Here is a 16720-nt window from a genome sequence, read left to right as displayed (position 1 = left end):
CCAGATTTTCACAAATGCCCTAATTTGTTATATTGTTAAACTTTTGTTTAAATCACGTAATAAAACATTTTGCTGCATATATAGCTTAGAATAAAGCATTACATACAGTCATGCCAATAAATACATTTTGAATTAGACAGACATTAGCTGTTTCAGATGATAAATATGAGTTACTATTCTCCATCCTTATCTAGATCCGCGTGGAGGTCATTTGTTGCCCCAGACAACGGACTGGAGTCAGCCTTCATCCACACAGAGTTACTTCCTCACCCTTGGCTTCAGAAGGAGAAAGAATGGAGATTTTCTAGATAAACTGCTCCACAGGAGGTGTCCTGCATTCACAGGTTGGTGCGTTCTCTACATCAGCTGAAGGGAGTTTATAATATGCATTAACAGAACATAAGTTGAAGACTTTTAGCACTGCATGTTCCTAGTGTTGATAAAATGAGGGTTCTTGGAGTGTGCTGAACAGGACAGATATAATCATGACTACACAATATATCTTTGAAATCACATGGTCATTTGCTTGGGTGACACTGTTAGGATCTCTCAGTGTGTACTTTCTCTTGTGAAAGAACACGAACGAGTATACGCTAACCTCAGGCGAGCTAAATGGATCACAAAGCTTACGGCATTGAATACGCCGCGCAAATAGACCTCTCAATCCTCACAACCATTACAATGACAAAAATGTTTTAATACAATCCCCGAGGGATCTTTTCTATTCTGGTCACACTTTTTCACCACAATGTCTTTGTTAGGTCAACAAAAAATGAATGATCTAGTAGGGCATGGAAATTGGTCCAATTGAAATCGAGGGCTAAGGCTGTGTCACATGTTAAATGTACGAATCTACGGACTGACCTCCAAGGTCACACCATCATCGTCTTTCAAGAATGAGAAATTCCTATTAACTCAGCCCTTTTCTGTTCTGTTTAAGCGGACAAGAGATTACAGGGACCAATCAATGTATTGACATCAATGGCATAAAATTTCTCAATTAACCTTGGTTCGTGCAAAGCCAGAGAGGCAAAGATGTTGAGGCTGTACTGCTGTCAACCGGCCTGTGCAGCTGAGCTGGGGCTGTATTTGTGAATGATCTCTATTAAGAGGAGGAAAATCTATGGCATTTGTGTAATGTCTCAAAGGTAAAGCCACTGCATGGGTCATTATACTAATCAATCATCCTCAAGATGCTGTGACAACTTTAAACTTCTGTTGCAAAGGTATGCCTACTGTAACTGCATGATCTGCCACCCATTAACAACTCATTATATTTTGTGCATAGAATGTTCTCTGCATCATCACTACTGTATATAGTATTAATAACAGTGTTTATTAGTACAAACCCAGTTCCAAAAAAGTTGGGAAACTGTACAAATTGGGAATAAAAACAGAATGCAATGATGTGGAAGTTTCAAATATTTTATTCAGAATACAACACAGATGACATATCAGATGTTTAAACTTAGAAAATGTATCATTTTAAAGGAAAAATAAGTTGATTTTAAATGTCATGGCATAAACACATCTCATAAAAGTTGGGACAAGGCCATGTTTACCACTGTGTGTGGCATCCCTTCTTTTTATAACAGTTTGCAAATGTCTGGGGACTGAGGAGACAAGTTGCTCAAGTTTAGGAATAGGAATGTTGTCCCATTATTGTCTAATACAGGCTTCTAGTTGCTCAACTGTCTTAGGTCTTCTTTGTCGCATCTTCCTCTTTATGATGCACCAAATGTTTTCTTTGGGTATAAGATCTGGACTGAAGGCTGGCCATTTCAGTTCCCGGATCCTTCTTTCATGCAGCCATGATGTTGTAATTGATGCAGTATGTGGTCTGGTATTGACATGTTGGAAAATGAAAGGTCTTCCCTGAAAGAGACGACGTCTGGATGGGAGCATATGTTGTTCTAAAACTTGGATATACCTTTCAGCATTGATGATGCCTTTCCAGATGTGTAAGCTGCCTGTGCCACACACACTCATGCAACCCCATACCATCAGAGATGCTGCTTCTGAACTGAGCGCTGATAACAACTTGGGTTGTCCTTGTCCTCTTTAGTCCAGATGACATGGTGTCCCAGTTTTCCAAAAAAGAACTTCAAATTTTGATTTGTCTGACCACAGAACAGTTTTCCACTTTGCCACAGTCCATTTAAAATGAGCCTTGGCATGGTGGATTGTGTTCACCAACAAAGTTTTCTAGAAGTATTCCTAAACCCATACTGATTTCCATTACAGTAGCATTCCTGTATGTGATGCAGTGCCATCTAAGGGCCAAAGATCACGGGCATCCAGTATTGTTTTCCGGCCTTGACCCTTATGCACAGAGATTGTTCCAGATCTGAATCTTCTCTGAATCTTTGGATGATATTATGCACTGTAGATGATGATAACTACAAACTCTTTTCAATTTTTCTCTAAGAAACTCCTTTCTGATATTGCTCCACTATTTTCTGCTGCAGCATTGGGGGAATTGGTGATCTTCTTCCATAATGACTACTGAGAGACACTGCCACTCTGAGAGGCTCTTTTTATACCCAACCATGTTGCAAATTGGCCTAATAAGTTGCAAATTGGTCCTTCAGCTCTTCCTTATATGTACATTTATCTTTTCTGGCCTCTTAGTGCTACCTGTCCCAACTTTTTTGGATTGTAAAGCTCTCATGAAATCCAAAATGAGCCAATATTTGACATGACATTTCAAAATGTCTCACTTTCAACATTTGATATATTTCAATATGTTGACAATATTATATTGTAAGTAAAATATACGTTTATGAGATTTGTAAATTATTGAATTCCTTTTTTATTCACAATTTGTAGTGTCTCAATTTTTTTGGAATCGGGTTTGTATTAAGGGTGTGTGATATCGTCTGCGATAATATCGCAATAGTCGTTTTAACGATGTGCGATCTGACATTATCGAGTATATCCCTCACACACACACACCCAGAGTGGGTGTGTGTGCGTGCACTACGTGATGTAGTCTTGAAGATTAGACTAGTGCGGGTGCACGCTTGCACTGCATGTATTTTTAATAAATATCACAGGAAGAATCCAGATATCAGCATGATAACAAATGTGATAATGATTTTATAAAAGTTAACTAAACAAGAATTTAATAAGTGACTTACATGTTAGACACCATATTGCCCATTTTTACTCTATTTTGCCAACGAGAATAGTTCACCAAAACAAAGTCACAGCACTGTAATTGCGTCTCAGCAACACGTGTTTTCTTTACTGAATGAATCAGCTTTTTAAACAAATCATTTGAATCAATGATTCAATGAATAAGACAGATTAATATAGTCAAATGATTTGTTGTTTGAATGAATCGGTTGAATATCAATGACTCACTCATTAACAGTGACTTGCTGCCGCCTATAGTGGCGGTTTTAGTTTCACATTTAAAGAATCTTGTTTTAAATAATTTCAAATATCAATATTCAACGTTCTGTGTTTAAAACATCAAAACGTTATTTATGCATTACTACAGGTTATTTGTCACCGCTAAGCTCATTAAACAGTCTATGTAAATGCCACTTCAAATGCAGCTTCTGTTTCCTCTCCATTGCGAAGATGAATTTTGTTGATACTCTTTTAATTTGATTGGTAACAGCCCTATTGTGTCTTATTATCACCAGCACCAAGGTAATGTTACAATAACGAATTTGCCTGACATGATCTGACATGTTTGTATATGCAGATGATGCAGTTAAACATACTGTGCATGTAGAATACCTATGTATCCTCAGAGCTGTCACTAAGGTGTGTGTGGCCCTGAAATCCCTATCCTGGGGGCCCTCAGGGGAATGTTTGTAAGCCCCTTCAACCCTGGCTCTGGGCCCACAATAGTTAGTCTAATGTTTTCCCCCAGCTAGTGATTTTCGTATCATACATAATATTAGGAAGAGTTGATGAAAATTCGACTTTCCTCAATGGACTGTAGATTATTCTGTATTTTGGCACCTAAACTCTTGAACTCACTCCCACCGTGCCTTACTAAAACTACCTCCAAGTTTTCTTTTTTCCTTTAATTTTCCTTGTTTTGTGCCTATCTATCATCTTGAATGGCATGACTATTTTTTTCCTACATTATAGTTGTTTTACTAATCCTAAAATGTTCTTTAAATCACATTTTTTGATGTGGTCTCAGACATTTGGTCGCTACTGTAAATGATAAACCTAGTCATTTGCATTTCCAAACTTTTTTGAGATGTGTTTATGCCATGACATTTAAAATCAACTTATTTTTCCTTTAAAATGATACATTTTCTAAGTTTAAACATTTGATATGTCATTTACGTTGTATTCTGAATAAAATATTTGAAACTTCCACATCATTGCATTCTGTTTTTATTCACAATTAGTATTGTGATTACTAATTATCTAATTACTTTCTTTTACAGGGCAAAGATCTCTATTCACCTCCCCCAGCTATAGAGACCTGGAAAAGATGTATAAGATGCAAGGGAAGAAGATTCTGCCTGTTCTAGATTTTATTCAGTGCACCAAGCTAAGTGTAGGTATATATTTGTGTTACTGTGTGATGCTTAATGACTGTCCAACAGGATATTTGTAAGTATTATACCCCAAGTATTAACTCTGGTTCCCAGGGTGTTCATCATCATCATCATCATCATCGTCGTCATCATTTTCATTTATTCACCTTCATGTCATTCCAAACCTGTATGGCTTTCTGTCTTCTGTGGAATATGGAAGAACATATGAAGACTTCCAATGCAAAAGCCTCTAAAAGCCATTTCGGTCAAACATGAGATAACAATAGTGAGTGAATGCTCTCCGCACATAGTAATACGTTCATCAAATACTTTCACTTCAAACCCACTAAATCCCAGCCTTAGCCCATTCAGAAGTACTTAGGTAGAAACCTATACATAGGCAGTGTTGGGTAAGTTACTCTAAAAAAGTAATTAATTACTAGTTACTAATTACATCTTCAATAGTGTAATTAGATTACTGTACAAATTACTCTCTCCAAAAAGTATTGAATTACTTTTTACTAATTACTTTTTAATTACTTTCTAAATCAACCCTCCAAGCAATTCAAGGTTAGACATGAAACGGCTCTTAATTCATTCAAATACATAATATAAGACTACAAAAAATTACTCTTATGAACTGACCAAAGTATTACAAATGTGAGAAGGATACATAAAAACATGCATTTTAAAGTTAGACTTTAAATGTTGATGTTAATTCCACTATTGAATTATGTATAATTATATTTAGTATTTAGTTCAATTACATCAGAAGTAACTGTAATTAAATTACAGAAAAAATAAGAGTAATCCCTTACTTTACTTTTTCAAGGGAAAAGTAATTAAATTACAGTAACTAATTACTTAGTAACTAGTTACACCCAACACTGTACATAGGAGCCTGACAAAAATGCTAAATTTAAAGAGCCTTTTAACAGTTCCCGTTAACGTTTTGGTTACTAACATTCTTCAAAATATCTTTTATGTACCGCATAAGAAATATATCCATACCTGTTTGGAATTACACAAGAGTGCGTGAATTCTGACAGAATTTTCATTTTTGGGTTAACTATCTATTTAATGTGTTTTGAGAGATTTTTTGCATGTTGTTGTGCGGTTGCTAAGGGGTTGATAGGGGGTTACATATTGCTCCAAATAGGGATGGGGGGGATTATCAATATCAAGATCATCAAATTTCTGTCAATAACAATGATAAGCTCTGGACATTTTTTCTTTATGGATTAATCTAACACATCGCTAATCAGTGATTTCTGTGTGTCTCTGTGGGTAGCCCGCTTTCGTCTGACGCACGTGACGCTCATGGTGTTTTCAGCGGCTGCCATCTCAGTATACAGAATGAGTTCTTGTGATCCATGACAATGAGTAACAAATAATTAAAATATACAAATTAAAACAATTTAAAAAAATAACCATTTGAAAAAAGTAGGAAAAAATTATGACTTCGGACAGCAAATATACCTGCAGTTATATAACCACCCAACTTCATCACCAGAGCTGCTTTGAGAGTCATTGAGAGTCATACTGTCAAAAACATACTGAAACCGAAACAAAAAAAACGGCAACAAACCATCAAAAAACTTGGTTTAACTTCATGAACTCATACAGAAATATGTCACTACTGTAGCCTGTACCAAAATGTCTTCTCAAAGTGATGATGATGATAAAAATATTTCTAAGGAAAATCATACAACCAAGATTAAAAAAAATTCATCTATGTTTTAAATTAATTAAGTTCTGTTGTGCATTTGGTGCATCATTCATATGTAGCAAAAATGGTGCAGGAAGATACAGCCCTATGTTTCAAAGTTAATATATTGGGTTAGGAGTTTGTTCAAGTCACTTATCCAAGCATGAGCAATAGTGCTAGTGATTTTTGCCTGAGCTAACACCACTAATTACACTTGCTATCAATGACTAACAAGCTCATGCTGTCAGTATCCATTGCATATCTCACTAATTGCAAACTTCCTCTAACCTCACAATGGACTGGAGACACAAACATGCCCGAAGATGAAGTTTTCATTTCATTTGGAAACTAAACTCTCAGGGTGTTATATTTCAGAGGACGGTGATTGAATTAAAGCAGCAACGGCAAATGTTTGATTGGCCCAGACATGGCGCTAAATTACATTAGTCGGTTATTCTCCAGCCGAGAACAGCCATCAGCTCTCGATTAAAACACAAAGATGATTTCATCTCCATGATGAAATTTGTTGCAACACATTCATTCTGAGAATGAAGAACTCAACCTGTCAAACAACACAGCGGATCTCAGTTCTGGATCCACAAAAACGCTCCTTTGCTGACTCTCAGAATCGTACAAATATATATATTTAAAGTTTTGTACATCAATATTAAATTATCCCAGAGCATTTTAGGATTTGTTTCATATATCAAAGTTTCTGAAATGACAGCTTGACTGCATCCATGCCCAAACAGAAAGACTGTGTAGCCTACACACACACACACACACACACACACACACACACCAACACACATATATATACACTGTCAAAAGAAAGTCAGGTCTCCAGTTGAATTTTTTTTAGTGACTGATCACAGCTGAATTTTTCAGTTAGCTAAATTGAATTTCTGTGAATTAAACTGCATTAACTGGCAGAAATTAAATTTGGCCAACTGAAAAATGTAGATGTGATCAGTCATTAGAACAGAGAAATTGAAATTGAGAAATGAGAACAGGTGTTTCTGATAATCCTTTTAATAATATAATAATAACTATATATATATATATATATATATATATATATATATATATATATATATATATATATATTGTTATTATTATATTATTAAAAGGATTATCAGAAACACCTGTTCAATTTCTCATTAATGCAATTATCTAATCAACCAATCACACGGCTTTATGCTGATAGAAGAGCAACTTTGACTGAAATAACCACTCGTTACAACCAAGGTATGCACCAAAGCATTTGTGAAGCCACAACACGCACAACCTTGGGACGGATGGGCTACAACAGCAGACCCAACCGGGTACCACTCATCTCCACTACAAATAGGAAAAAGAGGCTACAATTTGCACAAGCTCACCAAAATTGGACAGCTGAAGACTTGAAAAATGTTGTCTGGTCTGATGAGTCTCGATTTCTGTCAAGACATTCAGATGGTAGAGTCAGAATTTGGCGTAAACAGAATGAACCACCACTGTGCAGGCTGGTGGTGGTGGTGTAATGGTGTGGGGGATGTTTTCTTGGCACACTTTAGGCTCCTTAGTGCCAATTGGGCATTGTTTAAATGCCACGGCCTACCTGAGCATTGTTTCTGATCATGCCCATCCCTTTATGACCACCATATACCCATTCTCTGATGGCTACTTTTAACAGGATAATGCACCATGTCACAAAGCTCAAATCATTTCAAATTGGTTTCTTGAAAAAGACAATGAGTTCACTGTACTAAAATGGCCCCCACAGTCACCAGATCTCAACCCAATAGAGCATCTTTGGGATGTGGTGGAACAGGAGCTGTGTGCCCTGGATGTGGATCCCACAAATCTCCATCAACTGCAAGATGCTATCCTATCAATATGGGCCAACATTTCTAAAGAATGCTTTCAGCACCTTGTTGAATCAGTACTATGTAGATTTAAGGCAGTTCTGAGGGCGAATTGCAGTGATTGATGCGTAAATTCAAATTAAAAAATATTTGTGATTAAATGTATTTATTGATCCTTTATGTATTATTAAATGTATTATTGAAAATGTATCCTTTTTAATAATACATTGTTTAAATATTAGAATAAATAACAAATACAATTAACATTATATTACATTAATAATATATTTCATTTTTTTAATCTAAAATTGAACAGAATTTAAAAAAAATTGTATTAATAGAAAATCTATTAAATATATAAAATAAGAGAACCCACTATTCACGCTTTCTTTTATCGAGCTTACTATTTCCTCTGCTTGGCTTATGGAAAGTAAACAGTGCATTGTGATAAAAAATTGAAGAAGAAAAAAACGCCCAAAATAACAGACCGTAGTAGTGAAAAATGATGCATGCTGGGGGATATGTGTTGGTCATAAAAATGACCATAAAGTGGATGAATGACACTGGAGAATAACAGAGCTCACACGAAATAAAAAGAGACTAGAAAGGCATGGAGTGGAGCATCATTTAGACAAGCGACCTCGACAGGCCAAAAACGGTCCGCAGGGGAAACCGGCAAAGAGGCGACCTTGGGACGGGGGGTGGAGTTGAGCGTACAGCAAAATAGCAGAAGAATAGCCGTTTTTCAAGTTGACTTCCAACATTTTGTAGCCTTTTGTCAAGTTTCAGCATGAGAAGAATGTGTGTAACACAAGAAGCCAAAAGGTATTTGACATAATGAATCATCAGGGAACATGGAGTTGCTTTTGTAGCACTGAAGCGGCATGTGTGAAACAGCTCTGAGGGACGCTTTGGCACTGGGAGCTGTCAGTTTCAAACAAAAGCGCCGTATGCTGACACTTTTTAAAAGTGTTTGTTCTTCTTCTTTGTATCGTTACTCTCTGTGGAAAAGGTCAGCATCCCCTTTTCAATTTATAATGACTTCATTTGCATATAGCACAACTCAGGGCATCAAGGAAACATGACAGACGCACGCTTGTACACATACAACCCAATAAAAACACATTCAGGCACCATTACCATTTCATGAAATCCGTTCCGTGACATTATCTGCAGCCCTTTTCATGTGGAAGTCAAAGCGATGCATGGCATTTGCCTTAAGAGATGCGTTCAAGTCCTAATGCGAGTTGTATGATTTTGTCTTTCTATGGTTTGAGTGAGTGCCTTCTTTCTCCAGGATTGGTTAGATTGAATGAATGTTGCCCATTTTCAGGCCAGTGTTGGGCTCAGGCAGTCTGCTCAAACAAGCAGATTGCAATTGCATTTGGTGACACTAGTGGCGCAGAAACTATGGGCCCTATTTTATTGATCTAAGTGCATGGTCTAAAGCAGGGGTGGGCACTTCCAGTTCTCGAGGACCACTGTTCTGCAGAATTTAGGTCCAACTCTGATAAAACTCACCTGCCTGTAGCCTTCTAATAATCCTGAAGACATCGATTAGCTGGTCCAGGTGTGTTTGATTAGGGTTGGAGATAAAATCTGCAGAATAGTGGACCTAAAGTACTGGAAGTACCCACCCCTGGTCTAAAGCATGATAGGGCCCTATAAGTGTGTTTTTATATATTGACGTTCATATTGCATGTATAAATCACCATGTGTTTTGGTTGGTGTCTAGGTGGGCTTTTCCACAGGATCTGGACTCATACAGAGGCTTCAGTATGCTAGTGTCCTGGGACAGCTGAATAGGTTCAGAGAGCATACACACGTACTACAGTACACACTGGCTGAGCTGGCAGTCGCACCCTACCTGCAGGACATCAGTCCTTCTGACACAGAACTGGTGAGTCAGTTACTTTTTATTTCTCCCCTCACTCTATTAAAGGTGTCATGAATGGAAGTCAAGATCATCTTTTCTTCCCTATTGTGATGCATATCCTAGTGAAATGGCTTCTCAAAAAAAACAAAAAAAAACTGTAGGATGGGACTTGATTTTGTCTAACGGTCACTGATTGGATTGTTAAAGATTAAGTTCACCCAAAAATGAAACTGATGTCATTAATGACTCACCCTAATGTTGTTCCACACCCGTAAGACCTCCGTTCATCTTTGGAACACAGTTTAAGATATTTTATATTTAGTCCGAGAGTGTATGCAAGTGTATGCACACTTTACTGTCCATGTTCAGAAAGGGAATAAAAACATCATCATAGTAGCCCAAATGTGACATCAGTTAGTTAGTTAGTTAGTTCTCTTCTTCTTCTTCTCTTCCGCGTTTGTTTTCAAACCTCAAATATAGATTCAAACGGGAATGAATCAGCGGATTGATTCATGATTCGGATCAAGAGTAAAACTGTCAAACTGCTGAAATCACGTGACATTGGCGATTATGAAACTAATTGCATACCTTACCTTAAAGTGCACTTTGTAATTAAGTATTTTGCTTTAACGTATATTTTAAATCATTTTTGTTGTGCTTTAAAGTACACAGATTTTGATGTGTTGACAAACATAATAAAACTTTTTATACTTTTAACTGTAGCGTTAGTATAAGGCACGGTCTGTCTCAATACTCGATTATGATTGGCTGGAAGAAGGTGTTCGTTCAAAATGTGTAACATTTTAATGTGCTGGCTTGAATGAAGCACACAGACAGACACACACACACGGGAGGCCATGCAGCTCACACAGAAACATGTTGTCAACACCACTCAGCAACTTTTATTAATAAATTAACTTCACCGCTGAATCTCTACATTATATTGCTCAGCAATGAGGTGGTAAAGTCGCTGTTCTTTAAAGTTGTGCAGTCGATTGTGAATTATCCTTTAAATAAATTGCAACTTCAGTGCTCAAAACTACATTCAGTACACTGTATGTTACGTTCTTTTTAAAAGAAAGCTAAATAGCACTTCTGTTTCACATGGGTATACAACCCAGCTGTATTCCAAGTCTTCTGAAGTCTTACAATAACTTTGTGAGAGAAACTTTTGAAGCTGTTATTAACTGAAAATTTCCCATTAAAATATGGTGACCATTCACTTTCATTGTATGAACAAGAGCAGAATGGGCATTCTGCCATTAATAACTCTGTTTGTTTTTCCATAGAAGAGAAAGTGATAAGAGTTTCATGTGTCTTTATCCTCTCATGGCAGGATTGTTTTTTTGTGTTTTTTATTGGGGTGAAAGATTCCTGTAGCGAATTCTTGGATGCCGATTTTTTTGCTTTTCTCTTGCGCTTTTTTAATGTCATTCGATGAAAGGGAAAAAAAGGTTACATGAAAACAAAGCAATTCTCCTCGTCTCCGACTTCAAACGAATGTTCCTCCAAAAGGCATTCATAATATGCAGATAAACTGCTGCACAGGGCCAAGCTTCCTCTCCGAGTACAGGTACAGGAAGCAGACAGCTGGAATGAGACGCAGTGGCGATCCCTGGAGTGTGCATCACTGAAAAATACAAGAACGAAACGAAATCAAAGGATTAGAAACATCCTCTATCGGATTCAGATCAGTCTGAAGTGGGAAATCTGGGAATTTAGTCTAAATGCACATTTACATAGAGATCATTCTTTCATTTCTTTTTATCGCTATTTAAGTGTTCCCCTTGCTGTGAACAGGCTGAGGCACTTATGCAGATCTCTTGATAGCTCTGGGCCATTCTAGGCACACTTAACACTGATCTGAGAACACTTTTTAGATGGTAACGCCTCGCGATGGGCTCTACCCAAGTCCAGTGTCTGATTCACAGACAAATGGCTCTTATGAGCAGGTTGTTTTAGTGAATCAAAAATGTATTGATTTCTGAAAATGAAGGCTTCCCCTCCAGAAACCTGCTGTCGGTGAGGAAGCACCATCACAGCGAGGCACAAATCACTTCAAGAATGTTTTTTTGTATACTGTTGCATAATGGTGGAGTGATCTTCTCAGCTCTGTCCGAGAAAGAGAATCGCTAAAAATATTCATTTTTAAAGTAATAGTTAATACATTTTCCACAATTAATAAAACAAAACACAAACAAAAAATATTTAAATAAAATAACCAAAGAAATATAATATAATATACATAACCGGTATATACATCTATATATACATAAAAAGGTAGAAGGCAGAAGCCACTGCTTATTATGCCTACCCTTTATAATATTTCTCTAATGAGCGTCACTCTTTTTTTTCTTTCTTTTTTTTCTTCTTTTCTTTCTAATGGATTAGATTAGTACAACATATACAATAGTATTACTATAAACATGTCCCAAAATGTACAATGATAATTACAAAGATCATATATACATATATACATTCCAGATTACAGTCCCTGACAAAAGTCTTGTCGCTTATCTATTTTCTAGAAATACCTGATATTAACCTGACTTTTAATTAATTCATTGGTGTTAGAAATAGCTCATATGAAAAGCTAAAACCCTCCCAAATGATGTTTAATGCACTGAAATAAATAATTTTCACAGAAAAAATATTTATCATTTAATCAAGACAGAAAGGTCAAATTTTGGCAAGACAAAAGTTTTGTCGCCTATACAGAAATGGAACAAATTTACTGCAAATACAAAAATATGTCAGCAAATTAAGTTGTGGTGCTGTGAGATCCAAATTTAATATCTTGTATGACTTCCATGAGCTTAACTTGACTGCATCCATGCGGTTTGGGAAGGATTCATACAATTTATTGATGAAGTCATCAGGAATAGCTAAGAAAGCAGTCTTGCATGCCCCCCAGAGTTCATCAATATTCTTTGGTTTCGTCTTCCATGCATCCTCTTTCATCCTACCCCACATATGCTCAATGATGTTCATGTCTGGTGACTGGGCTGGCCAATCCTGGAGCATCTTGATCTTCTTCACCTGAGGAACTTTGATGTGGAGATGGAAGTATGCGATGGAGCACCGTCCTGCTGCAGAATTTGGCCTCTTTTATGGTTGGGAATAAGAGGTAGCTAAGATTTCTTGGTATTTTAGACTATTGATGTTGCCTTCCACCCTGCAGATCTCTCGCACACCCCCATACTGGATGTAACCCCAGACCATGATTTTTCCGCCACCAAACTTCACTGTTTTCTGGGTGAATCTCGGATCCATTCTGGCTCCAGTAGGTCTCCTGCAATATTTGCGGCGAATGTGGTGTAATTCAACAGAAGTATCATCTGAAAAATCCACCTTCTGCCACTTTTCCAGCATCCATCCTTTTAGCAGGCTGTGGGCCTTGGCAAATGCCACACGGCTTTTCAATTGTCTTTTGTTTAGTGCTGGCTTCTGGGCACTGATTCGACCATGGAGGCCATTTCGAGACAGAAATCGACAAACTGTTCTGGTTGACACAGGGTTCTTTTTATACACACTTGAGACCTAATTGATCCATTATTAGTCACAGGTGAAGCTCATATGACAAGGTGACAACACTTATTTACAACTTACAACTTCTTTGCAAAAATTGACTCAATGGGCTTTACCAAGCTGTGAATATTAGAATACTTTTTGAAAGTTTAGTTTTTCACTGAAACATTATCACAAAAGCTGGTGGGATTAAAATGAGCCATTTCTTGTAAAAAAAATCTTGATTAGAAATATATTTCAGCGGCACTTTAGGTCAATTTGTACACAAGCGACAAGACTTTTGTCAGGAACTGTACAATAAATTTAGTATTGCATGCACCAATTATTTATATTATAATTTAATTAAGTATTACCTTGTTTTTAAACATTTTCTTAAATTTGCTGAATGAATTACACTTTCTTTTTAATTCCATCTCTAAACTATTCCATAAATTTACCGCTTTGACAGACATGCATCTATTTTTTATATTATTTTACTGTACCCTGTTGAGAAAACAAAAATCACAATTCTTTAATCCAACCCTGCTTGTACTATTCTGAACAATGTCTTAAACTGCATTGTTTTATTGTTTTACAATATTTACTGAGGTGCACTTAAAATGTTAGTATGATTTTTACATAAAAAAAATAAATACATAAAAAATATAAAAAATATATATATTTTTTTACATAAAATAAATAAATAATGCTCAAACTGAGACATTCACACTGAGACATTCTCTCCTCGTCATCTCACTAACACACCAGTGGGCGGGGCCAAAGTTGCAAAGTTGATTACTTATAATATGATGACCTCTTTTATGTCAAAAGGAAAGGAAAGTTCAAGAAAAATTTGATTTCTCAGATCAGGACCACTTTAAACTTCGTATTACTAACATTTCTTGTGTTTATTGATACTTTAAGATGAATTGCTTGTGGTATTTCTCATTTGTAAGTTGTTTTAGATAAAAGTGCCCGATAAATGAATACAATTAAATGTTAACGAATCAGTTATTTTTTAGTGACTCAAAAATATACAGCGTGACCAGTGTATTCTGATTCTCAAATGATTGACTCTTTTGAAGTGGCTCTTTTTAGTGAATTAAAAACATACAGTGTAATTCCGAGTTAAAGGGATAGTTCACCCAAAAATTTAAACGTCACTAGAACTGTTTGTTGACTAACAAGAACACGCAAAATAGGGGGCATGGTTTTGTTGTTCTCCCACGTGGAAAAGAGCGCGCATTCAGCGCTTGCATCTCCCGTTATGGTAAGAGGCGGGGACACCCGGGCAAAGTACGCTAAGCTGCTGTCCAATCACAACACGGGAAGCGCTGGCCCAATCAGAACTCGTTACGTATTTCTGAAGGAGGGACTTCATAGAACAAGGAAATCATCAGGCCGTTTTTAGGACAGAGGAAACAGCGCTGTTCAGATAAGAAAATTGTGTGAAAAATACTGTGTTTTTTTACATGCGAAACATGAACTCATGTTATATTGCACACTGTAAACATAATCAAAGCTTCGAAAACACGTGAAGAACCTTTAAATTCTGTCTATCATTTACTCACCCTTAAGTTTGTCCCAAACCTGTACGAATGTCTTTCTTCGGCTGAACACAAAAAAAAAGATATTTGGACGAATGTTTTTAACCAAGCAGATCTCGACAAACATTAACTACCATAGTATTTTTTTCCCCACTATGGTAGTCAATGGCTGCAGAGATCTGCTTGGTTACAAACATTCTTCCAAATATCTTTGTTTGTGTACAGCAGAACATAGACATTTCTACAGGTTTGGAACAACTTGAGCATGACTAAATGATGACATCATTTTCATTTTTGGATGAACTAACCCTTTAAGGAATTAAGGACTTCTATAAGTCGGCTCTTTTTAGTGATTCAAAAAACATGCTGCTCAGAGTAGTTCAATTTCCCTAATGAATAACTTAAATGGGTTGATTATTTTAAGGATTAGTTCAAAAGCTGAATTACCTGTTAGAATCACTACCCTGTAGCACTAGCAGAGTGACAATTTCTTACATACATCAGCAAATACACTCAAATGAATCTGAATTAATTCTAATTGAGTTGAGAGCTTGTGAATGAGAATTGAATTAAAACTGGGAAATCTGTATAAATATACAGTCCTATTTAAAATTAGTTGAGTATTCTGACTAAATTAACATTAGCAATATTTAAAATGAATGTAGCCTGAATCTTATTTTTTATTTTTTTTTGAGTGCTCGTAAATGCATACAATTTTTTGATCAGAAAATCAGTGCTAAAACTTAGTCAGGAAATTATATACCTCCTTTTTACCCATGAGAAAATATTGATGCAATGTTTTGAGGGAGCGATCATGTAACATTATACCAAGAGCAGAACCAGGCCAGCTTGTTTTAATAAAGTCTGGAATTATGCACCGCAATAAAACGTCTCTGTTGTGAATATTTATGAGACTGAAAGAGAAACTAGCGCAGACAAAGAAGACAACTGCTATTGTGCATGTAGACATATAAGTGACGGAACAGAATGGAGAAAATGAGCGAGAAAAAAGAAAGAAAAGAAGAAGGAGAGGGCATAAATCTCATTCTGGCATATAGTGCTGAAGCACCATAATTGCCTCTTTACTAGATTAGCGCTCCACAGTGGTGAGATTAGCCCAGATCAATAGAGCGTGATGTATGCGAGATTGAGACCAAATCTGTCATGAATGGAGAGCCACAGGCGTTCAATTAGTGTGATGTTTGTATGGGTGCAATCCTACAGACAAATGACAAAGACCTAAATGAGCAGTAAATAGAAACCTACAATAGAGGAGCACGTATATGTATATAAGTACTGATGATGACTATAAGTAACTGTTTCAAACACATGTGCCAAGTTATTAATAATCTTAGTAGTTGTTTTAAATGTTTACATAATTTCCACTTTTATTTTTGTTCTATTTGAAATCATTTCATAATAATAAATATATATTTTTTGCTTGACCATAATTATCTAAACACACACACACACACACACACACAATGAAAAATATAGTCCTTCTGACGTTTTCCTTCAGGGGGGGGGATGCTGTTTCATGCATACTGAGCTTTTTACACTGTTAAAGGCTTGGATTCCCATTCTAAACATAGACAAAGTTTCAAAAAGTAATGTTGGATGTTTGATGGAGTATTTCTGTGTCAAAAATACTCCTTCCGGTTTCATACAAGTTTCGGAGAGTTTTTTTTTTGAGTATGGGTCGGCTTGACGTCGACAGAGTGGAA

At 36.4% G+C, this 16720-nt stretch overlaps 1 protein-coding gene across 1 annotated transcript in view; it reads left to right on the top strand.

Moving 5' to 3' along the window:
• Positions 1–16720, top strand: part of LOC137058695 (spermatogenesis-associated protein 16-like) — a 175613-nt gene that overhangs the window by 130737 nt on the left and 28156 nt on the right. The window contains exons 7-9 of the mRNA XM_067432061.1: positions 195–344; positions 4419–4531; positions 9802–9966. Coding sequence (XP_067288162.1) covers positions 195–344; positions 4419–4531; positions 9802–9966 — 428 coding nt within the window. The remainder of the gene's footprint in view (positions 1–194; positions 345–4418; positions 4532–9801; positions 9967–16720) is intronic.

Source organism: Pseudorasbora parva, chromosome 22, assembly GCF_024679245.1.
Source record: "Pseudorasbora parva isolate DD20220531a chromosome 22, ASM2467924v1, whole genome shotgun sequence".
Taxonomy (NCBI): Eukaryota; Metazoa; Chordata; class Actinopteri; order Cypriniformes; family Gobionidae; genus Pseudorasbora; species Pseudorasbora parva.
The sequence above is the reverse complement of the archived record's forward strand: the minus strand, read 5'-3'. Positions and strand labels throughout refer to the sequence as shown.